The sequence below is a fragment of the Mizuhopecten yessoensis genome, unplaced genomic scaffold, assembly GCF_002113885.1.
Source record: "Mizuhopecten yessoensis strain PY_sf001 unplaced genomic scaffold, ASM211388v2 scaffold10405, whole genome shotgun sequence".
NCBI classification, from domain to species: Eukaryota; Metazoa; Mollusca; class Bivalvia; order Pectinida; family Pectinidae; genus Mizuhopecten; species Mizuhopecten yessoensis.
The window spans coordinates 83,111-109,432 of NW_018408530.1; the positions used below are offsets into that span (position 1 = coordinate 83,111).

The 26,322-nt window shown below is 37.3% G+C and overlaps 1 protein-coding gene across 4 annotated transcripts; it reads right to left on the bottom strand.

The window, feature by feature from the left end:
* Positions 1-1,898: 1,898 nt before the first annotated feature.
* On the bottom strand, positions 1,899-25,914 carry LOC110460468 (magnesium transporter NIPA2-like). Of its 4 annotated transcripts, none has more exons than XM_021513399.1 (7): positions 25,664-25,914; positions 20,435-20,626; positions 17,885-18,128; positions 16,668-16,724; positions 11,012-11,102; positions 7,249-7,409; positions 1,899-5,874 (listed from the first exon to the last, which is right to left on the bottom strand). In XM_021513399.1, the coding sequence occupies exons 1-7, from the start codon at positions 25,670-25,672 to the stop codon at positions 5,210-5,212; spliced, it is 1,419 nt and encodes a 472-aa protein (XP_021369074.1). In that variant the 5' UTR covers positions 25,673-25,914; the 3' UTR covers positions 1,899-5,209. The 4 variants fall into 4 exon arrangements, with proteins under 4 accessions (XP_021369074.1, XP_021369073.1, XP_021369075.1 ...); XM_021513398.1 differs by having other exon boundaries at positions 25,649-25,914; XM_021513400.1 differs by lacking the exon at positions 25,664-25,914 and adding an exon at positions 25,093-25,305.
* Between the last annotated feature and the right edge of the window lie 408 nt (positions 25,915-26,322).

The window sequence follows — 26,322 nt, forward strand, 5'->3', positions numbered from 1 at the left end:
ATTATTTTCTGGTCAGAGAAAGAGTTATGACCCGATAACCTTTAAAAACAAATGTGTAGTACATGTACTGCATCTAACACACACATATTATAAAATGTAGGCCTAACTTGGGGTAATACATTGGTGTATCACTAAGACGTGAAGACATGTTACTGAGTAGAAGTTTACAGACATCTTGTATAGTCTACCAAGTGCAGTCAAATTCAGATTATGTTTAACGAGGGAGTAGAGTGATTGGATATTATGTATGGAGCATTGTAATAGGGGGTATTACACAAGGAGTAGAGAGTGATTGAATATTATGTATCAAGCTATGTAACAGGGGGTATTACACAGGGAGTAGAGAATGATTGGATATTATGTATCAAGCTTTGTAACAGGGGGTGTATATATTAAACAGGGAGTAGAGTGATTGGATATTATGTATCAAGCTATGTAACAGGGGGTATTACACAGGGAGTAGAGAGAGATAGGATATTATGTATCAAGCTTTGTAACAGGGGGTATTACACAGGGAGGAGTGAGGGATTGGATATTATGTATCAAGCTTTGTAACAGGGGGAATATATATTAAACAGGGGGTAGAGTGATTGGATATTATGTATCAAGCTATGTAACAGGGGGTATTACACAGGGAGTAGTGAGTGATAGGATATTATGTATCAAGCTTTGTAACAGGGGGTATATATATTAAACAGGGAGTAGAGTGATTGGATATTATGTATCAAGCTATGTAACAGGGGGTATTACAGGGGGGGGGGGGAGTGATTGGATATTATGTATCAAGCTTTGTAACGGGGTATTACACGGGGAGTAGTGAGTGATTGGATATTATGTATCAAGTTATGTAACAGGGGGTATTACACAGGGAGTAGAGAGTGATTGGATATTATGTATCAAGCTATGTAACAGGGGGTATTACACAGGGAGTAGAGAATGATTGGATATTATGTATCAAGCTTTGTAACAGGGGGAATATATATTAAACAGGGGGTAGAGTGATTGGATATTATGTATCAAGCTATGTAACAGGGGGTATTACACAGGGAGTAGTGAGTGATTGGATATTATGTATCAAGCTATATAACAGGGGGTATTACACAGGGAGTAGAGAGTGATAGGATATTATGTATCAAGCTTTGTAACAGGGGGTATATATATTAAACAGGGAGTAGAGTGATTGGATATTATGTATCAAGCTATGTAACAGGGGGTATTACACAGGGAGTAGAGAGTGATTGGATATTATGTATCAAGCTATGTAACAGGGGGTATTACACAGGGAGTAGTGAGTCATTGGATATTATGTATCAAGCTTTGTACCAGGGGGTATTACACAGGGAGTAGTTAGTGATTGGATATTATGTATCAAGCTTTGTAACAGGGGGTATATATATTAAACAGGGAGTAGAGTGATTGGATATTATGTATCAAGCTATGTAACAGGGGGTATTACACAGGGAGTAGAGAATGATTGGATATTATGTATCAAGCTTTGTAACAGGGGGTATTACACAGGGAGTAGAGAGTGATTGGATATTATGTATCAAGCTATGTAACAGGGGGTATTACACAGGGAGTAGTGAGTGATTGGATATTATGTATCAAGCTATGTAACAGGGGGTATTACACAGGGAGTAGTGAGTGATAGGATATTATGTATCAAGCTATGTAACAGGGGATATATATATTACACAGGGAGTAGTGAGTGATTGGATATTATGTATCAAGCTTTGTACCAGGGGGTATTACACAGGGAGTAGTTAGTGATTGGATATTATGTATCAAGCTTTGTTTGAGGAGGTAAAAAGCAATCACCTCACGTACATTAATATGATTATCATAAAGTCAGGTACAAAGGTATCTGATGTTCCTGTAAATCAAAATAAACGTTTAGATTACACAAATCATTTTAATTCCTTTTGAGACCTAGGTATAGCACACTTAAGTACACCACACTATCACATATTTTCATTATTTAATTATTAGAAACAATTTTTCTTTGAAATACTCAGTTTGTTAAACATTTTGAAAAAATATATAATATTTATGTATAATAATAATAATATCGTGATAAAGCCTTAATATCCTAACTAATAATGGTTATGGTAGAAAGATTGATATGTTCAAATAGACCGTGTTATGTACAATGATATATGATATTGTAACAGGTATGGCTGACAGAGAATCTGTATCACACATGAAATCTAAGGTACAAAGTATGAAATATCAACAATAAATTATCTTCTACATCCAAGATTGTAAAATAATTTCTTAAAACAATTTATACTTTCATATATATAACGAACAAAATTGATTACAAAAATACTTGCCTTCTGTCTGCTTACCTGTTTTACTGTTGGTAAAGTAACAGAATTGATCTGTTCGCACCATTGCACAACAGCTGTATAACATCAATTTATACACAAAACAAGGAAACCAAGTCGCTGTAGAAACGCTTGGTTGTGAATTCTGATGTACAAACAATTCAAATCATTCAACACTTAACAACAAGAGCTCCATTGAACTCATTAGCTGGACTGGTTTCCACTGATGTGCATAAATAAATCTTCGGGAGTAATTATTCATATATTTGCCCCTATTTTACTGTATTGAATCACCTTCACTAATGATACTTATACACCAAATGATGATAAAATTGATAAAATAATATTTTTCATAGTATTTTGAGCTTTACTTGTAGCTGTATCTCCTTGGTCCAGGAATGTGTTAAGATACTAAAGCTGGCAGTGCAAGTTTAAAATATTCTAATCAAGATAAATATCAGATGCCAAATGGGCCTACATCGCTCATCTGCATTAATCTCAAACTTTTAACCGTCTTAGTGGAACAAAGTCAAATTTATTCAAATGGACCAAATAAAGCTACCGGCTGACTATCCTCACCTATAACTGTTGGTTACAGGCTGACTATCCTCACCTATAACTGCTGGTTACCGGCTGACTATCCTCACTTATAACTGTTGGTTACAGGCTGACTATCCTAACCTATAACTGTTGGTTACAGGCTGACTATCCTCACCTATAACTGTTGGTTACCGGCTGACTATTCTCACCTATAACTGTTGGTAACAGGCTGACTATCCTCACCTATAACTATTGGTTATTCAAATGAATCTTTTACAATATCTTAACTAATTTGACCCCAGTGGCCTTGAAAGTCTTATATGGTTATACAAACGTGGTAGCCCTTAATCCAAGTAATTAAGCTACTGGCAAAGTATCATCACCCTGTGACTTTTGGTTATTGAGAAGTCTTTCTTCAGGATTTCAACACACTGGACCCCTATGACCTAGAAAGTAGGTCTATGGCATTGAGCAATCTTGAAAGCCCTTCATCCCAGCATGCTGCTGGCAGATATAATCACCTATTCCTGGCTATTCAGAAGGAATCATTTACAAGAGGCCGGTATCGCTCACCTGGATAATAAAGCAACCATGGAAAATTATTCTTATTACATGTAATACTGCTATTTCCAAATATTGGCCTTGTCTCTCAGCAACAGCTGTCACTCAATAGGTCTCTTCTTTCTAAACATTAACATCAATTTCCCCAATTGGGCCTTGCCCCTCTGCCCCCTAAAAGCAATCCTCCATTTATACAAAATTGCGTCCCCTTTGCCTAAGGATACTCTCCACAAAATTTAGTTAAAATCCCTCAAATCATACTTAAATATCATCACTCTAGGCCTTTGTTTTCTTTAGATCAAGTCATTTGCACGTTTTGACATTTGACCCCTGTGACATTGAATATTGAATTCAAAAACGTCACATTTGCCTTACACGTTATGGGTCTGTGTCTAATGATTATTTAACACTGCACCTTAAGAATCTTTGTTGGAAGAATTGAAGCTATTTTCATGAGCTGCTCGTAAAAGAGGGTCAGTCTTGTTCATTCCTTCAGATCCCACATATCACGTTGTTGACATAGGTGACCACTGTGAACATGATCCTGTGACTTTTAGCCATTCAGAAGATTTTAATAAGTTTGACAATCCAAATGTAGTGACCTTTAAAGTGGGCCAAGGACAATTTTATCCACTCATCTCGCTTTTGTGACTAAGCGCAAGAGGTTGGCTTCCTCTGGGGTTCATCCCAGTAATCTACCAGCCTGATATCAGTACTCTAGATATTTCTATTCTTCAGAGGTAGTTGTTTAAAGTTTTTGACACATCTGATCCCAAAGACCTTGACTATAAGGTCATTTCTGTTTCCAAACTTTGTCAGGATCACTCTCAGAAAGCTACCAGCCTCATATCAAGCCTTGCAGTTCTTCAGAAGCAGCTGTTTGAAGTTTTTAACAAATTTGACCCTGATGCCTTGAAAGTAGGTAATTGAGGTCATTTTTGTCCACATATTTTGTTGGGCTTCATTGAAGGAAGATACCAGCCTAACATCATGACTAGATGTTTCAGCTCTTCAGAAGAAGTCCTCTGACATGTTTGACTACTGTGATATTTATGTGTAGGACACTTTATGCTGTGTTTATACCTAAGCCAGCTCCTAACTGTTAACAGGTACAAACAAAAAGGTGGAGATTCACTGGGGAACATTTCAAAAGCAGTCAAAACAAATTTCAACTTTCTTTTTTGTAATCTCTATTTAGGTTTTTTAACTGTTTTTTTAGTTGTGTCCCACTCCTCTGCTCCTAAGGGTAACTCATAGCAAGTCCCCAGCCTGGATCAGTCTGGAATAAGGATTTGCAATCTACATCTGGATTTTCATTAAAACTGTAACCCGACATCAAGCCCCCAAGGGACCAACAACCATCAATTCAACAATAAATATTTTTGGTTAGCAAGGTGATTCTTCTTGCCAGGTTTAATCTGTTAACCCATCCTTCCAAAGTTTCTTTTAAATTGGTCGGAAAGAGTGACAGAACACATCTATCATTACACAAAATTGATCATCCTTGGTCTGTCTAACAATGCTTTACAACATATGTTTTTCCAAATCCTTTTACCTCTGTTTAAGACTAATTAGGCTTTTAGGGAACTTTTGACTTGCAGCTTAGGACCACCAACACCTTGCCACAACAGGAACCTCTGGTTAAGTTTGCTAAGATGAGGTAATAAAACCTCTGCCTGATTTTTATCACTCATAAAACACACATTATGCAATAGTTTGACAATGGAAAAAAGAACATTCAAATTTTGCTAAAACTAGTTGATGTCCTTGGGCAGACAGTATTATCTAAACTCCACATCATCCCTATAATCAGTTTCAAGTGGAATGTCACTGTTTACATTGCTCACAGCATCTTCATCTAGCAAGCCAAGTTCATCATCGTGGTAGTCTGTGTAATTCTCGTCAAATGTCACGGGCGTGGCAATATCGCCATTGTTACTCGACTCCACATCTCGCTTCATAGTGGTCAAGTTTGAAAGTGATATATTCATGTCTTTAAATGCTTGTAGTAAAAATATTCCCACGATAATTACCAGGAATCCACAGAGATTACCGATACTGTCCTGTGCTGAAATGGCACCCCACTCCTTGAACAATATCAGAGAAGCTACAATCACACAGGAGGTGAAAAACACATAATATATAGGTGTGACTACAGACGTGTTAAATTGGTCTAATGCACGGTTGAGATAATTGAGCTGTATCAGTATACACAGTATAACAACAGCAAGTAAAATCCATGTCAACCAACTGGTGAACTGGTTGTCCCCATTGAACGTCTGCTTCAGTGCCACCCCGAGTCCCTTACAGCCAGCCACTGTGAACGATCCAAGTGTGGAGCAGATCATGATGTAGACAAACACGTTTTTGTGAGCGTAGCGTGGAGCCAGAAAAAATATTCCAAAGATAGCAAGTGACACGATGAATATGCAGTATATGATGAATCCTATAATAAAAGGAAGAAACCTTTTAAGTACATTTATCATGCTTATATCATGCTTATAGCTACAAAGTGAAGTCTTTGTATCTAAAACACAAGTACTCTCCTACATCAATGCACATTGAACAGAACTTTTTAATTGTAATCAGAGGTCTACGAGCCTTAATTATCAGCCATCTGTGTTCCAATACAATTCTTATACTTGTTTTGATGTGAGTAAAATAGAACATGTAATCCACATGCCATAACTATCCAGAGCAAAATCATGAGATCCGATATTGAATTGCATTTAATATGGTATTATCTCATTTATGTGGCTCTGTAGCCTCTACTTACTTTGATGGAGCCAATATGAAAGGAAAGGATTTATTTTTTTACTACCGGCAGATTTTGCTAAGAGTGTAAATTTTGACCAAGTTTCATTTGAATCCAGTCCTAATGAATACCTTATTATGTGGAAACAGTTAGTCAGCCGATGCTAATCACATATACACAGATTTTGCTCACCTTTTGAGCTTAGTCTTTGTCACTGTATAATGTAAATATTGACAAGTTTCATCAGAATCAGATTATTTGACCAATCAGAGTGCAGTATGCCAATTAATAATAAGTAGATTTTGTTCAGCTTTGAACTTAGCCTCAGTCTTTCTATATCATATTGTACATACAAGTTTCATCCCCAAACAAGAAACCCAACAGGCCTTAACACTCACATGAATTGATTTAGAGTCAAAACTGAGACTGTGTTGGAAAAGTAGTGAAAAAATCTTAGCATCTGTGATGCCAGGGTGGCTAGTTTGAATGTTTGTATCACCACGAAAAGTACGAACGCTTGGAAGTCAATAGTCAGATAGGAACAAAATAGGTTTTAAGTACTTGGTATAGCAAAAAAATGCTTTACAATATCTACAAACTGTTCAAGTTTCTTAACTAATTGTCTACAAAATGTATAGCACAAATAATATACACAATATAGCTTTAATATACCATAAATAATTAGACGAGGAGCTCGGGGGCATTGTTGTTGGGATGTATCAAATAATATAAAAACACCGTAGGACCTTCCCAGCCATGAACAGTTTCTGACTCTAACATTTTGCCCCAACCCTAAGACCTTCATATCATCTAATCGCAATCACATGGACGTTATTATAACCAAATTTGAATTATTTTCCCTGAAAGTAAGCAAAATAAAGCACCTTAGGACCTTTCCATCAATGAAGAGAATTTGATTCTAGCATATCATGGTCTGGAGTAGAAGACTGTTGACATTTCCAACTAAGTAAGGAAGTGATTGCCTCGTTCCTGTAAATATGCCAATTAATTAAGTGCTTGCCTAGTTCCTGTAAATATTCTCAATAAATGCTATGAAGTGTGTACCTGGTTCCTCAATCTTGTCCAGCAGACAGGACATGCTGTTGACCTCCTGCTCCTTTGGTGAGTGTATGACCATGACAGTGGACCCCAGCACACACAAGGTACAGCCAACCTTACCAAGCAGGTTCAGTTTCTCGTTCAGGAACCGTGAGGACAGCACCGCACTGGAAAAGTAGAGTAAATAGTCTCGACATTACATGTAGTTCAGTAAAACCTATGTCAATAAATAGAAAGTTATGGTCTGAATCAGACAGTTGTTTTAAATAGGTCGGACTACCTTAATTACCCTACATAAACAAACAATGTTTTACCTTAACCAAAGGTATCCATGAACTGAAATTCTCATATCATACAGTCGAACCTCGTTATCTCAAAGTGGAAAAACTTTGAGTTATCAGAGTATTCAAGTTATGCGGGTTCATAAATTTGGTATGAAATTTGCTGTTTTGACATAGCACTAGCAGTTGTTGATTTTATTAATAGTTAATGCTTGTTATCAATCGATGAATGATATACATAATCAATATCACAAATACAGGTATGTTATTTTACAATAAACACCCTTACAAAAATAGAGTAAGTTATTTCCGAAAACCGTACTTTCGTTTAATGCGATCAAACCAGTTGGACCACATTGTGAAATCGTTTTAAACTGGCCTAGTTATTAAATTGTTGTTTTTGGCTAGTCTAGCTCTTGGCAAAGTCTTTCCAGGTCTGCATTTGTATTTGCAAGTCTGTCAAGTTTTACTTCTGAAGTGTTACATTTAAAAATCAAACTATCCCGCTGTCTCCGTCCTCGTACTATACAATGCGGCAATGAAAGTATGCAAATCTAAAACAAATCACAGTAATGAAGCGTACGCGTAGTTGATTCTGTAAATGAAAACACACACAAACAGATTATATCGTACATGTAACACATTGATTCATTAAAGCGAAATGTGACACCTGACACCTCCTCAACTCGATGTAATCAACAGCATTGCTCTTAATTCTCTAGATCGACTTTCAAAGCCATACTGGCTCCTGTAATAACATGAACCCATGAAGCTGTCCTAGGTTGTGATTTCAACTGTGGAACTCTTTTATGCATGACCACGCTTTGTGACCAATGTTTGGGTGTATGTACAGAATACTGTCGATCAACATTGATGAAGTTTGATTTTTATTATGAACAACATGGTTTTGACAGTCCGCACACTTTCCAGTCTGAAGCTTTATCGTAAATTCTTTTTACCGATTTCATGCTAGTCTACTCACAAAAGATGTTCATAAACACGGAATGGCGAGATGTAGTACTTTTGTGTTTTATTTGTATCAAAGAATTAATAAGTGACAAAATGAAATTTGATGACTATGCAGTAAACGATGTTTTGATGTTAGATTTACGCTATCAAAACTGATATCTTTTATCAAGGTATCAAAGTTTTTAGACTTTTCAGGGTTCGTATTATCAGATTTTGATTTACTAAGATAAAGAAGAGGTTTGGCCGGGACTGGAGAAATACTTCGAGATAAACGGGGTCTTCGAGTTAAAAGAGTTTGAGATAACGAGGTTCGAATGTAGCTTAGATCTGCTGCGGACTTTATAGTGCTATCTCACTGAAATACCATGGCAAAGCACCCAGCACAGACAAAAAATATAGACCAGAGGTAAATGCATATAAATATTTAATAAATATTTTTAATATTTTGCCAAACTCCTTTATAATGCCAACATCTCTTTGAACAAATGGTGGTAATATAACAAGGTTTTGCTGTACAACGTGAAATGGGGAGACACAGTAACTTTAAACAATTCACATGTTGCCGAATCTCCCCATTTGATATTGTCTGGTCATCTATTCTTTTGAATTTATTACTGTTGTGTTGGGCTAGTTTATTCCATAGAAATGTCATCAAGTGGGGTCTGCTGAACTCCACTAAACATACCAAGAGCGGACGGTGGATCTCCATCTCTTTGGTATATGTTGTACATTGTAGGTTACTAATCTGCTATTGTTAGTGTGAGAACAGTGTTTTGTTGTAGACAATGTTGGTGAACCATACATCTACAAAATCTGGGCTAAAGTTACATTCTGTGTTATATAGCTGTATATATATAAATATTGAAGTATAAGGTCATGTAAGTGAAATAACCTTATATAATTTTAGCAATCAATCCTAAAGTAGGTCACATTGACCATATACTTGTGTGGATGGTAATGATGACTTTGATTTGGTTGTACAGCCATTGAATAAATGGTGTAAGTAGTTACATCATTATATTAATTGATGTAGACATTTAGAGTGATTTTATCAGTTATGTAATGTTAGAATGTACTGTAAGAACATGAACAGCTATTTCATCGATAACGGTAACTCATTTAACCTAATAAAGGCACTGGCATGGATGGCAACTGCTATTTCCTTTGTGTGTCATACATTATTACTGGAAGTGAAAAAAGACTGGTTCAGCATATTGCTTACACTCCATATAAATAACTACAACCTTATAATAGACAAGGGCCTATTGATGGTGGTGATCCAACACTGCATAAAACAAGATACCCATATGGGCCTTAAGGGTCATCCGAGTCCTATAGTATTTTGTTGCTGTTGTTGAAATAATGATGCCAAAGGAGAATAGTACATTATTTGTCACCAGTGCCATGTCCAACAGTCAATTATTACTACCAAGTTTGCCCTTGCCACAGAAAATGTATCTAACTGTTTGACAATTTTCTATAAATAGTAACAGTGACCTTGACCTAGTAAATAGTTTTTCAAAATGGCAGCATTGGTGGCCATATTGGATTTCTGATGGACTCGAAACATAACACTTTGTAAGGACCATGAGTCGTTCATTCCTACAAGGTTTCAGTTAAATCGGCCCATTAGAACTTGACTTTAAGTTTGAAAAAGGTTTTTCAAAATAGTGGCATTGGCGTCCATATTGGATTTCTGAGCGACCCGAAAAAATAACAACACTTTGCCAGGACCACGAGTCGTTCATTCCTACAAGGTTTCAGTTAAATCGCCCCATTAGAACTTGACTTTATTTTTGAAATAGTTTTTTTTCAAAATTCAACATTTCCAATGAATTCCCTTCAGCTTCAGTTGAAAATGTAAAATGCTAACAACGTTGGATGAAGACGGATAGCAATAGGTCACTTGAGCTAAAGCTAAGGTGACCTAAAAACTTTCCCAAAAACGTTAATCTAAAGTGTGCCAAAAAACTTTGACCCAAGTCCAATTACGAGGTTTTGGCCTAAAATATGAAAATATGGTTCAGCACATTGCTACCACTCTATATAAATGCCTAAACCTTATAATAGACAACAGTGTATGGAGTGTGAGGATCCAACACTGTCTGGAAAACACTTGCCCAAAAAATTTAACCTGACACCAAGGGGATGAGTCATTAGCCTCCCTATTCTTTGAATAGGCGAGCTAAATATTGACCACTCTGGACTTTGGACTAAGGTCATGTCTAATCAACTACATAAAATTTTGTTTGAAGATATCAGATATATATCAGTATCTAATCGATCTAAAGGGTGTTATTTGACTAAACAGCCCCTTTAAAACCTCACAAATTATACAATATATTATAAATGTTGTCCTGATATATATACTTTGAGATTTCCATAACAGTTGGGTTCTATTCATTGTTTAGGACATATGTACACATATGTTCACCTCAGTGTGTATAGATCACAAATTTCAGGTGAATAAATATTCATGTCTCCTCCCAACAAAGTAATTAAATACATAGTATACATACCTCACTAGGACACTGAGTGCCCCCAGAGGGGTAACAAGTGTGGCAGGGGCAAACGCATACGCAGCAAAATTGGCAAACTCCCCTGTGATCACTGTAACAGACAAGAGATCCTAGAGAGATCTTGGCACCCAACATCAAAGGATCTTTATCAGATCTACACAAAGATGACCCTTTTACCTTCTCTGCTCTTCGTTTTCCTTACATGTACCATAACCCAGTCCCATGTTGGAAGTCCTAAACAGGAATCTTGTACCTTTACTTAAACCTGATAATGTTATATGTTGTTTGCTACTATGTAATGTTATTGTGTAAGAATATATATATTCAAAATAAAAAACAATTGTTGTTGTTATGTAATTAGAAGTGCTGTCAAGTGTCAATAACGGATGAATTATCATAAAGGCCAGGTGTATTTTTAACAAGAGGACCAAGGGGAACATACATATATACAAGAGGTCCATGGGCCTTAACGGTCACCTGAGTCCTACAGTATTTATTTTTTGTTATTGATATATGAAGTGGAGATAATGATGTCAATCATCCCTACCAATTTGAATAAAAAATAGTAAAGTATAACGTTAACTTAAGTTTGTCAGGACCATGAGTTGATCATTCCTAGACTGATTTTCATTTCAATCGGCATATTAGAACTTCATTTTAAGTTTGAAATAGTTTTTTTCAAAATGGCAGACGTGGCGTGGCGTCCATATTGGATTTTTAATCGGCCCGAAAAATAACAACACTTTGTCAGGACCATGAGTCGATCATTCCTACCAAGTTTCAGTTAAATTGGCTCAGTAGAACTGGACTTGAAGTTTGAAATAGGTTTTCGAAATGGCAGCCGTGACGGCTATATTGGATTTCTGATCAACTTGAAAAATAACAACACTTTGTCAGGGAGATGTCAGTAATATTCCCATAAAGTATCAATGAAATCCCTTTGACAGTATTTCAGCTTAAGTTGAAAATGTAACATGTTAACGGACGATGGACGACGACGGACGGATAGCAATAGGTCACTTGAGATAAAGCTCAGGTGAACTAAAAATAGTGATAACAAAATTGAACTTCCCAAATTCAAGATTGCTGTCTGGTGGCCATCCTGTTTTTCCAATCAGTCCCAAAAATAAATATGCATAAGAAGGGACCATTGGGAACCTTCATCTGAAAATTGATAAAGATTCCTCCAGTGATTTCTGAGAAATATTGCTAACAAACTTCAACTATGGACGGACGGACCACAGACCACGGACGAAGGATGAATTGATGAATAGCCCACCATCTGATGATGGCTGGCTAAAAATAAGTCAATGAAACAATACAACATTTAATTGTTACAGGTGTGTGAATGTAACATTCTTATATATCTGCTTAATCACAATACACCTAGGGAAACTAAGCAAGCTCACAAGCCCCCCCCCCCCCTTATTTTAATCTACGTATTCTAACTTCGTTTGCAAGGAGATCATATCCTTATCACAAATCCCTTCCTTCATGCTCATCCCCATAGGATGTTCTCTCCCTACTTACAACAAAAAATAAACAAATGATTAGGAGGAGCTGCACTGACAAGAAATAGAAGTGTCAATTGGGCCATAACTCCAGCAAAAAAGTCTACTTGCAAATTTCTATCTTCATTAACATATGATGTATTTCTATTGTGCCAAGTCACAAAACAAGAGGCCCATGGGTCTTAATGTTCACCTGTTGAGCCGAGTTAAAATATTATCATTACTTGTTATTGTTATGTGACAAAGAATAAAAGCTCATATAACCAACAACTTACAATATACGCCTGGGGATTATTGATCATTTTTTTGCAATCGGAAACCCAATAATAGTAATAGCCTCGCTCCACTCGCTCAAACTGATCTATCTTCACATTGACAGCATTTAACAGAGTAACAAAGTAGTGACCGAGTATCTATGATGGACAGCTGTTTGTACATAAATATGCCACATGTTAGTGATGATTTAGTCTCCTTCTTTTAAATATTTGCATGCCAGCCAAACAACTTTAGGCCCCGACCATGTATAACATCCTTTCAGTACCGAGCATAGAATGTTCCCGTCACTTCACTAACAGACATGTGTGCTGTCATATTACTTGTGTTTGATAATCAATTATAAATGTGTAAGTAAATATAACATATGCACCATTATTCATCACCAGATTTACAAATACATTGTAATAGGCCGTCATTGTCAAGTTGACTGATTGTCATGATTGTTGCCAATGATGATTTTAGCAGCTATAATTTCGTGTAATTTGAACATGATTGATAATATGTATTTAGTTTTTTTCACATGTAACCGGAGGTTTACCCTATACCCAGAGGTGTTTCTTTGTTACATGAAACTGACATATAGGTAACTTTAGACCAAATTTGGTAACTAGAACACAAGACATTTTAACACCTCTTAAATGCTTCTTAAGATATTGTTGTTTGAAATTTGAGTGTGAAATTGTAATTTTAAAGCTTTTAACCCACATTGACGTTTGACTCCGGCTAGCACTCAAAGTTGACCTTTGACCCCATTACTGTAATTAAGAAAAAGATTCCCACTGCTGGTCTACATAACATACAAAAGTATCATGACTCGATCTAGATCAAATGCTTCTTAGGATATCGTTGTTTGAATTTTTCATTTTGAGTCCTGTGACCTTGAAAGTAGGTCGAGGTCATTTTAAAGAGAAAACTTTATACAGTAGATTTCGCTTAATATCACTTCCCATTTGTCAGAGAAAAACATGATATTAACAGAAACATGACATAAACAGAATACATATTTTCTAACGTTTTTTCAGACCTCAAAACCGGAGGTGAACTTAGTCAAATGCCTAAGTGATGTGGCTCTACGAAGAAGTTTGTAAAATAAAGATATTTTGTTACTAACCTTGTTCCTTACTCTAGTTGAAATATAGTATAAATAAATAAGTATAGAAATAAGTATAGAAATAATCATATTCTTTGTATTACATTTCAGTATGCAGTTACATTTCATATAGTTAGTAGCAAAAAGACGATCAGTACGATCGTAATTATGATTGTTTACTGCAGTAGTGATGAAGGCATACAAGTGTTTGGCTAGTATTCTGCATCAAAATCAATTGTAAACATGAGACTTGGTAAACATTTACCTTTATCTTGATATATATACTGTTCTTTCGCTAGTAACATCTTTTTATAGTTTAATTTCTTTAGTTATTTGCTGCAAGTGCGACATCGTTTTCTGCGAGTTTGTCTATCGCACAGTGACCTTCTACCTTTGAAACGTAGCATTTCATTAGATGACCTCAATATGCAAATAAGAACACCAGGCAATGATAAATGTGTACATTGCTATTGACCAATTGGATGCCATGTTATGAAATTGGGTTAAACCAGCCGTAAACGAGGGAAGTGAAAACTGTAACCTCCTGTTACGATAGTTTGAACAATAAAATGATAACACAAAAGGTAACTCTTTATTACATTGAGATTTGGAAAGTGTAATTAAACATAGGTCATAATTTTGCAATGAATAAATTCTCGCAGATCACGATTTACGACAACACCATGTCGGCGTCGTACGTGGGTTATTTGAGATTCAAAACAAAGACAATTTTTTCATATTGTACGTGAACCTTGGTCAAACTTAAATAGTTTAAGAAACTTATTGTTTGAAAGACACTCTTTATTTTAATCTCAATCACGTTCGTCATATTTTACGGAAGACAATCCACTTGTGTGCCTACTTTACGACAACGTAAATTGTAGCACTCTATTCCTGGTACATACTGGCCAAATATCATGACCCTGGGCCGTATGGAACTTGAGAAGAAGATTGTTAAAGCTTTTAACCCATGTTGACATTTGACCCCCGACTAATACTTAAAGTTGACCTTTGACCTCATTACTGTAATAAAGAAAAAGATTCACACTGCTGGTCTAGATACCATACCCAAGTATCATGACTCTAGTCCAAATGGTTGTTGGGATATTGTTTTTTCGATCTTTTAAACATATTTGACCTGTGACTAAGAAAGTAGGTCAAGGTCATTTTAATGAGGAAACTTTATAACACTCCATCCCAGGTACCTACTGACCAAATATCATGACCCTGGGCCTTATGGAACTTGTTAAAGCGTTTAACCCATGTTGACATTTGACCCCTGACTAGCACTTAAAGTTGACCTTTAACCTCATTACTGTAATTAAGAAAAAGATACGCACTACTGGTCTACATAACATACCCAAGAATCATGATGCCGGATGTCAGACGGATGATAGACGGACGACGGACAATGGACGCTGCAGTACGGCATAAGCTCACATGGCCCTTCAGGCCAGGTGAGCTAATAAACCATAGTAAACCTTACCCCCCTCCCCAGGGACGAATGGGTGATCTTGATACAGCACCCTTAACCTTTCCATCCACAAAAAGGATTTGATCCTATCATAACTGGGTCTGAGGAAAAAGATTGTTAAAGTTTAAGCCAATTTGACCCCTTTTGGCTCCACCACTCAGGCCCCTAAAGGGTCAGACCCATCTCAAGTGTAAATTCTTATCACCACTCAGGCCCTGGAAGGTCAGACCTATCTTAAGTGTAAATTGTTATCGCCACTCAGGCCCTGGAGGGTCAGACCCATCTCGTGTATAAATCACCACTCAGGTCCGTGGGTGGTCAGACCCATCTCAAGTATAAACCCCTCCACCACTCAGGCCCCTGGAGGGTCAGACCCATCTCAAGTATAAACCCTCCACCACTTAGTACCCTGGAGGGTCAGACCCATCTCAAGTATAAATTCTCAACCACTCAGGCCCCTGAAGGGTCAGACCCATCTAAAGTATAAATTCTTATCACCACTCAGGCCCCTGGAGGGTCAGACCCATCACAAGTATAAATTCTTATCACCACTCAGGCCCCTGGAGGGTCAGACCCATCTCAAGTATAATTCTTATCAAAACTCACGCCCCTAGAGGGTCAGACCCATCACAAGTATAAATTCTTATCACCACTCAGGCCCCTGGAGGGTCAGACCTATCACAAGTATAAATTCTTATCACCACTCAAGCCCCTGGAGGGTCAGACCCATCACAAGTATAAATTCTTATCACCACTCAGGCCCCTGGAGGGTCAGACCTATCACAAGTATAAATTCTTATCGCCATCTCAGGTTGATGACTATAGCTACCAGTTCATGTGATTCTTAAGGAGGAGTTGCACTTACAAGTTAAGGTTTCAAGGGCAATAACTCCAGAAAAAAAAGGTAGAATCACACATTCTTTTCTTCATTCACAACTACATATGATGCTCTTTTATTGCATTAAGTGTCAAAAAAGTCCAACAAATAGTTAAGAAGTTAAAAAGTTTTTCTGGAGAAAAAAAATAAGTTTCAAGGGCCATATAACTCCCTGAAAAAAGGCCATGTACATCTACATAGGATGTACTTCCACTGTGCAACCTTATGAGGTACCTCCCCTCACACACACCAACCTTGTTTGCGTGTAGTTTAATGAAGGCTTTTGCTTGGATAATGTTCTTGAATTAGTTGAGATTGTAAAACATCCTTTAGAAACCTGTCACTAAATTTGTCTAAAATATGATTATTTTGGCAATAATTTTATGTTCCAATGGATATGTTTCAATGGAAATATAAAATAAACTCACTTAATATCATGCCTGACCACCATAGCCACTCCTTCAGGTAACCATATCCTCCCTGACCTGTAACAAATAAACCAGTAAATAGTTAGTAGAATGTGTAATCTGCTAGCCAGGTAAATTACACAAGTGCTTGGTGATTTGGGTTAGGTAAGTAGGAAGTGTCTTTGTCAGCTCCCTCTTGCTGTAGGGTGATAGCCAGCTGTGTGGATGTCCCACCTAGCTGACCAATCAGACCCATGTCAAAGTGGATTTAATGGATGTTTCTTATGATCGGTAAACTACTTCTACCTTTTTTTGTTTATATCAATCTTTTTTATTGAAATACACTATGAAACTGACTGCTGTAAGCGATTCTCTATCTGGGATCTGTAAGCCTCGTAGTATGCTTGGTGATTTGGGTTAGGTAAGTAGGAAGTGTCTTTGTCAGCTCCCTCTTGCTGTAGGGTGATAGTCAGCTGTGTGGATGTCCCACCTAGCTGACCAATCAGACCCATGTCAAAGTGGATTTAATGGATGTTTCTTATGATCGGTAAACTACTTCTACCTTTTTTTGTTTATATCAATCTTTTTTATTGAAATACACTATGAAACTGACTGCTGTAAGCGATTCTCTATCTGGGATCTGTAAGCCTCGTAGTATGAGAGGACACTTTGGTAAAATCTTAAAATTACCATCAATTGAATTAGTGACACACTAGACATGGGATAACAACACACATGATTCCAAATATTTGTACCCTATGTATATATAATGCTAACATATATTACAGATTAACGAGTCTGCCCCACTCTGCAGCAGAAAACAAAGACTTATACAATAGGAACGGATATAAACAAAGAACAAGGAGAAAAATATATCCAAAAAAGAAAGATGACACAAAATAGGAACATAAAGAGGAAATGGAGAGTTAGGGGGCAAAAGAAAGGGACATTCAGGTGAAATGGATATTTTGGGGAAGTAGACAAAACGGAAGGGGACATTCGGAAGAAAAGGAAAAGCAGGATTGGGTAAAACTGACACTCAGAGGGAAAAGAAAACTGACAAAGAGGGGAGGGAAGGAACTGGAGAAGTAATAGGAAAATAAATGGACACTTAGGGTAAAACATCCTTGATACTCCAGGGGTTACGCACACTTACGCTCTTTGCACCCCTGAAATATGTCATAGTGAAATTGAAGGCTATATGTGCGCCACCTTGTGGTTTTGAATAAAATTCATACCTGCTCTTGTGCCCTGGGTTTTGGCCAATTTCAAGAGTCCTAATTTCTTAAAGATAAAACTGCTGCCTATAAATAAGCTTGAGCTGATAGCAAGAGACAGTCCAATATAGAACTCTGTCCCTTCCATGCTCTTCTCTGTGGAGACTGCGGCACAGGGATCCCCCATTGGTCTGGTCGTATTGTCCTGGTAATCCGATATATTGCCAGTCACATTAGCCAGTGCTGTAGTCATTAAATCACTCATCTGCAAAAAACAAGCATTGGTTTCACCGACTGATACATATCAACCCCATCTCCATGGCACTTTTTCAGCTTAAACATTTCTTAGCCATTTTAGTTAACTACAAGGTTAATCACGGCGCAATGCTAATCCCCTTATCAGTTTATTTGTCAAGAGATGACATGGTTTAATTTTTGATACTGAGCTTGAGGTATTTGAGTGTTACAAAATGTGATCCTACTGGATTACTTTCTGCCCCAAGGTTTAAACATATGACGCCCGTGACCTTGAATGTTGAACAAGGACATTAAGTTGAACAGAGTTTATAGTCTTCCAACCCAGCATGCTTCTAGCAAAATATCAGTACAATGGACCTTTTGGTTATACAGAACAAATCATTTAAAGATTTAAACATATATTGACCACTGTGACCTTGAATATGGGCGAAGGTCGTTCATTTGAATAATTGTGGTAGCCCTTTCATCCCAGCATGTTAAAATGGTCAAATATCATCACCCTTGGCCTTTTGATTATTAAGTAGAAGTCATGCAAAGGTTTTAAACATATTTGACCCCTGTGACCTTGAATATAAGTAAAGGTCATTTATTTGAACAAACTTGGTAGCCCTTCATCCCAGCATGTTACTGGCCAAATATCATCACCCTAGGCGTCTTGGTTATTCAGAAGAAGTTGTTTAAAGATTTTAACATATTTGACCCCTGTGACCTTGAATATAAGTAAAGGTCATTTATTTGAACAAAATTGGTAGCCCTTCATCCCAGCATGTAACTGGCCAAATATCATCACCCTAGGCCTCTCGGTTATTCAGAAGCAGTTGTTTAAATGTTTTAAACATATTTGACCCCAGTGACCTTGAATATGATTTAAAGTCATTTATTAGAACAAATGTGGTAGCCCTTCATCCCAGCATGATACTGGCCAAATATCACCTCCCTAGCTCTTTTGGTTATTCAGAAGAAGTTGTTTAAAGGTTTAAACATATTTGACCCCAGTGACCTTGAATATACGTCAACGTCATTTATTTGAACAAAATTGGTAGCCCTTCATCCCAGCATGTTACTGGCTAAATATCATCACCCTAGACCTCTTGTTTATTCAGAAGATGTTGTTTCAAGATTTTAACATATTTGACCCCTGTGACCTTGAAAAAGGATGAAGGTCATTTATTTGAACAAACTTGGTAGCCCTTAGTCCCAGCGCTTCTGGCCTAATATCCTCACCCTAGGCCTTTTGGTTACTGAGAAGAAGTTGTTTAATGTAAAAAGTTGACGATGGACGTCGCACCATGCCATAAGGGCCAATGGGGCCAGGTGAACTAACAATTGTTTAAGGACGGACAACAAGCGACTTAAATAGCCTACCATCTGATGATGGTTGGCTAAAAAAAATATGGAACAACTTACATATTTAAACGGACAGACAGACAAAAAATTGATGACACACCATGGCATAAGCTCACTTGGCCATTTGGGCCAGGTGAGCTAATAATAATAATGAATAAATTGAATTTTATTAGATATTATTATCTTTTTTGTTTTTTATTGGCTGTTGATAGATCTAAACTTTGAAAAAGTTAGAAAAATTTAAAAAAACTCAGATAGCCTCATATTATACAAACTTTCCAAACCTGGGAACACTGCGAATGCGAAAGTTCATCCATGATCCCGTTGACTTTGACGTAAAAAAAATCAACTGAATAAGCATCCTAGTAAAAATACTCCATGTAATTTTAATGACATTTCAAAACTTGTGCCTAAACCTATAAATTTTGGCAAAGTCAAGTGAAGTTTTAAATTTTGAAATATTTTTTCTATTTCTACTGAACTACATCAATGTCGAACCTGTAAGGAACTTCTATGGTATATTAGCATCCTCGTATAAATACTGGTACTTCAAGCAATATCAGTGACTTTCGACACTTGCATCTGAACCTTAACAATTGCCAACACTGATGCCAGAATGACTGCATAATATTATCATTTTTCAAATATGCGAGGTAAAAGCACAAGTCTTAAGACATAACATCGGACAATAATTCGTCCTTCAATTTCAGAAAAAAAACAGACACATTTGGAACTGATTTCTTATTTAGGTAATTTTTATTTTCTGTCAAAGATCTTTTTTTTTTTTTTAGTTTTTCAAATGTTTGTAAATGAAACATGCATCCACCCTAATCATACACATAGACATCCAAATTTAGAATATTGTCATAATAACAGATATTTCAGTTGTTTCAATAGCACCTAATTAACAATTAAAGCATGTACGATACGGCCACGCCTACGGAGTGCCCAGCCCAGACAGCTTACCTGTGGAAGGAGAGTAGTATTGTCTAGATCTTGGTGTGGAGTAGTATTGGTGATGGCTGTCTCACTGACTACTGTACTAAACAGATGGGTCAAGTTTTGACCTCTATCATCAGTCATGCTTAGAATTCTCCAACAAATCACCAACAATAATAGGAAAAGGAGAACCAGGTAAGGTTTTAAGTGAAGCAACCTCTACAAAACAAGAAAACAGCTAACTACAAACTATCCTGATGCTTTTCTCAGCAAATACAAATGTTTTGATGAAGATTCATGCATGTCTTCAGTACATGCAACAACATGCAATTTTAATTGCTATTTCCACCTCTAGCTAGATGCCCAGGGTTAGTAGAGTTTATGTTAGGGTCTGATTATTTACTCTGACGCCCATGGCCATTAAAGGTCACCTGAGCTTAATGCATTTGTTACATTAATGTTGTTGTGATTTGACAAAAGAAATAGTACAATATACAGTTGTGTGATGCACCAGAATAACCATGTGAACATAGTACACACAATTGTGCCATTTAACAATCAATCGCCTCATTGTGCCATAAAACACACATGTACCGTTTGGTAAGATCAGCTGATCAATGTTTCCGAATGAAAAAAGTTCAGAAGACTTGAGTGAAACAAGGCAAAGTATTGCAAGGCAATCCATAGTCCTCCGTCAGTGATCATTTCTATATTTAACAAACATTACACTTATGCCAGGATGTACCTACTGTTAGGAAAGTATACCTGATAAATACTTTTTGCTCTCTGCCATCCGTGTACACCAAATCTGGTTACACTAGGTGAAATAGTACAGAAATATGTCCAGGACAAAATTTTGAAAAAGTTAAGGTCAAAGGTCAAGTCATAGGTGATCACAGTGACCCAATTCTTGCACTCTGCACTCTCTCATCCTCAGATGTCTTTGTACACCAAAACTGGTTACTCCAGGTGAAATAGTACTAAGATATGCCCACGACAAAACTTTTTGAAAAGTTAAGATCAAAGGTCAAGTCATAGGTCACAGTGCACGCTGCCACCCCAAGATGTCCTTGTACATCAAATCTGGTTACTCCAGGTGAAATGATATAGAAGATATGTCCCGGACAAACTTCTTGGACGGAAGGACGGACGGACAGATGGAGTGCAAACCTGTTGTCCCCCCCTCCCAGGAACCAGTGGAGGACTAATAAGGTTAGGTACATAAAATACATATATGTAAAATCTTTTTGGTATGTTTTATATTTTATCTAGTTCTTCCATACTTGTTACACAGTATTGTAATGACTGTAAAACTAATGAGCATGTACTGTCAGGTACAGTAAGGGTTCTGTCAGGTACAGTAAGGGTATCATCAGGTACAGTAAGGGGTACAGTAAGGGTTCTGTCAGGTACATTAAGGGTATCATCAGGTACAGTAAGGGTACAGTAAGGGTATCGTCTGGTACAGTAAGGGTATCGTCTGGTACAGTAAGGGTACTGTCAGGTACCTTAAGGGTACTGTCAGGTACAGTGAGGGGTACAGTAAGGGTACTGTCAGGCACAGTAAGGGTATCATCAGGTACAGTAAGGGTATCATCAGGTACAGTAAGGGTTCTGTCAGGTACATTAAGGGTATCATCAGGTACAGTAAGGGTACAGTAAGGGTATCGTCTGGTACAGTAAGGGTATCGTCTGGTACAGTAAGGGTACTGTCAGGTACCTTAAGGGTACTGTCAGGTACAGTGAGGGGTACAGTAAGGGTACTGTCAGGCACAGTAAGGTTAATGTTAGGTACAGTAAGAGGTCTGTCAAATACAGTAATGGTACTGTCAGGTACAGTGAGGGGTACAGTAAGGGGACTGTCAAGTCCAGTAAGGTTAATGTCAGGTCCAGTAAGGGTACCATCAGGTACAGTAATAGTACTGTCAGGTACGGTAAGGGGACTGTCAGGTACAGTAAGGTTAATGTCAGGTCCCGTAAGGGTACCATCAGGTACAGTAATTGTACTGTAAGGTACAGTAAAGGGACTGTCAGGTCCAATAAGGTTAATGTCAGGTCCAGTAAGGGGACCATCAGGTACAGGAATAGTACTGTCAGGTACAGTAAGGGGACCATCAGGTACAGTAAGGGGTCTGTCAGGTACATTTAGGGTACTGTCCTGTACAGTAAGGGTACTGTCAGGTACCTTAAGGGGACTTTCAGGGACAGTGAGGGGTACAGTAAGGGTACTGTCAGGGACAGTAAGGGGACTGTCAGGTCCAGTAAGGTTAATGTCAGTTCCAGTAAGGGTACCATCAGGTACAGTAAGGGGTCTGTCAGGTACATTTAGGGTACTGTCCTGTACAGTAAGGGTACTGTCAGGTACAGTTAGGGGACTGTCATGTACAGTAAGGGGACTGTCAGGTCCAGTAAAGTTAATGTCAGGTCCAGTAAGGGTACCACCAGGTACAGTAATAGTACTGTCAGGGACGGTAAGGGGACTGTCAGGTACAGTAAGGTTAATGTCGGGTCCAGTAAGGGGACCATCAGGTACAGTAAGGGGTCTGTCAGGTACATTTAGGGTACTGTCCTGTACAGTAAGGGTACTGTCAGGTACCTTAAGGGGACTTTCAGGGACAGTGAGGGGTACAGTAAGGGTACTGTCAGGCACAGTAAGGGTATCATCAGGTACAGTAAGGGTACAGTAAGGGTATCGTCTGGTACAGTAAGGGTACTGTCAGGTACCTTAAGGGTACTTTCAGGTACAGTGAGGGGTACAGTAAGGGTACTGTCAGGTACAGTAAGGGTACCATCAGGTACAGTAAGGGTTCTGTCAGGTACATTTAGGGTACTGTCAGGTACAGTAATGGTATACTATCAGGTACAGTAAGGGGACTGTCAGGTCCTTACCCTTACTGTACCTGATTGTACAGTAAGGGTACTGTCATGTACAGTAATAATACTGTCAGGTACAGTTAGGGTATTGTCAGGTACAGTAAGGGTATACTGTCAGGTACAGTAAGGGTATACTGTCAGGTACAGTAAGGGTACTGTCATGTACAGTAATAATACAATCAGGTACAGTAAGGGTACTGTCAGGTACAGTTAGGGTACTGTCATGTACAGTAAGGGTACTGTCAGGTACAGAAAGGGGTACAGTAAGGGTAATGTCAGGTACTTTATGGGTACAGTAAGGGTACTGTCAGGTACAGTAAGGGTACCGTCAGGTACATGTCAAAGAAAATGGTATGTTCGACTCGTTAATATTTATTGGTTCAAGTTGTTGGTAACATGCAAATTTTTGATGAAATCGAATGCCATGTATTTTTTTCTTAATTGACAAATGAAGAAATGCTGAATTGATAAGATCACCATGAAAATTGCAGCATGTAAGTGAACCTGTTATTCTTATTACTGTAAAGCTATATTTATACATTTTATATAAAAAGTAGCCTGTGTTTTGTCACTTAGAAACTCCATGTTCGTGAGTCGATGTCCTAATGTTTCAAATCAATGCCAATGGTCCCGCAAAGTTTGACTGTACTCCTGTCCTAACTGATCTATACAAGATTTTTTTTTGATTTTTTCAGTGCAAGTTCATTGACCCCTTTGACCTGAAATTACAGTAAGACAATTTTAAAAAAGGTACAGTGGTGAGAATGCCCAATAGTACACTGTGTGTGGTGAGTACATCATGATAACTGGGCATTAATGATGTACACAAAACTGTGCTATAGCCATTACAGTTGAAAGATATTAAGGAATGGCATATGGATTAATACTTTGTCGTTAAACTCGTTCATTTCCTGATTTTAAGTATTTTAGCCAGGTTTACATGGTTATTTATTTATCTAACAGGAATGGATACATCATGTACAATAAGTCCAAAATATACTAGTCAGATATTATGTATACAATGTACTTTATTTATTTCACTCAAGCGTTCTGGATTTTTTTCGTTTTGTGAAATTGATCAAACAATCTTACCACATTACATATGTGCATGTTTTATAGCACAATGGGGCAATGGATTGTTCAATGTGTGTATGGTTATTTTGGTACGTTGGTGAAATCACACACCTGTAATTTATTTGGATCTGCTGGTCTTATATCATGAATTTTAAGTCTTTCCAGCACCTTATTTTTTATCAATAAAAGACTATGAGTTAAAACAAAGTCATACAAATCTGTCTTGTTTGGCCAGATAGAGTTAGCTAACAGGAGAACTAACAATCACTGACTGGGAAAGTTCTACACTATCATGGGACCCCTATAATATTTTGTCCTGCTTTGTTATAAGTGTTTGGCTGTCAACACTGACCATCCTGCACTAAAGTGTGTCATATGGCATTGCTCATTTTCAGCCTTAGATTAAATAAAATCATTGCTGTGCACTATAGTATGGTCTGCAGGTGAAAATGAACTCCATACTATTAGGTTTGAGTAAGGATCTGTTAAATATATATAGCAGTTGAATTGTTGTTGTCAGAGCTTAGCAACAGAGAAAGCATTGATATAATACTCTACTTAAAATAGACCCGAATTAGCAGACCTAGTGGTTCAATTGTACCAGACATTTACTTGAAATGTTGGGGAATTAATTAATGTTGAAATCTATCTGATTTTCAAACAGGTCGGAAAGAATTATACAAACCGACCCAAATATAACAATATATGATTACTGATATAAAAATCATAAATCTTACCTTTTTAAAACAGAGAATACTTCTGGGAGGAATTTTGAATTAGATGGCTTAACTGATTATAAACTGGAATTTATGTAAAGCTCCTTTTTATCACCATATTTAGCAAGTATTAAAATGATATTCCAACATGGCTCTGATCGACATGAATGAGGGACAGCAATAGGCTTATACCAGGCAATCAATATCCAATCAATGAGACATGATCAAACATGTCACGGTTCCTAATATTGAGAAACACACATGGTCTGAAGTCATGCATGTATATACAAGAAGTATGTGTGTCGTGCCAAATGACGTTATTGTTATCTGACTGTATGTAAATCACAGGTCCAACACGCCCCAATGACCACACGGGGGTCAGCTTAGGTCTGAATATTGACATTTTGATTTAGTTTCAACCTATTTCATTCTTAAAGGATAGGGCAATTCGTGTAATGCGCCTGACAACAACTGAAATATCTATTATTATAATTCATTGAGTAGGCGTATTGGCAGTTTGATGGTTGTTCCCAGATACAAGATATGTATTTATACCCTGTAAAGAAACTAGACGTACGGTCTGTTTGCTTACCCAGTTCATCGAACATGTTCATGATCGATGTTGGCTTGCGATACAATGGCGGAAGTTGTGTGACGGTGTCAAATGAAAGTCTTTGGCAAGTTTAAGGGAGCCAGCTTACTGTTGAACGTGGTCGTCAATAAGACGAATATTATGTTATATTAGACAAAGGTTAGTGACTTAGTGTTGTCTATATCCGTGTTTTTGGTCCACATAAGCAACAGATAAGACGATGATTCATTCGAGATTTTGACTCCGTTGTATGGAAAATGTACGAGTGATTCCGAAAGTTTGGTGGTAGGTAAATCTTGTACGCCGCTCCCGCTCCCGTCCCAAAAACCCCGTACCAGGAATATAGAGATATTTTAATATCTCATTAACGCGATCGTTTATGAAAAAAAATATAAAATTAAACAAAAAATTCAAACATTATTTTCTAAATGTGAATTTTTTTATTTTTATTTTTTATTATCTAATAATTTAGAAATTGACGATTATGTGTATTTCAAGGGGTAAAACTTGTATGCCGCAGTCAACCTTGAAAATCACGGTTTTTCCACATATAATTAGATATTTAGAGAAAAATAATATGTTATTTTCAGGTATATAGAACAAAATACCTCACTGTTTATAATTATGTAAGTTTCGGTGCAATAAACGACATATTTCAT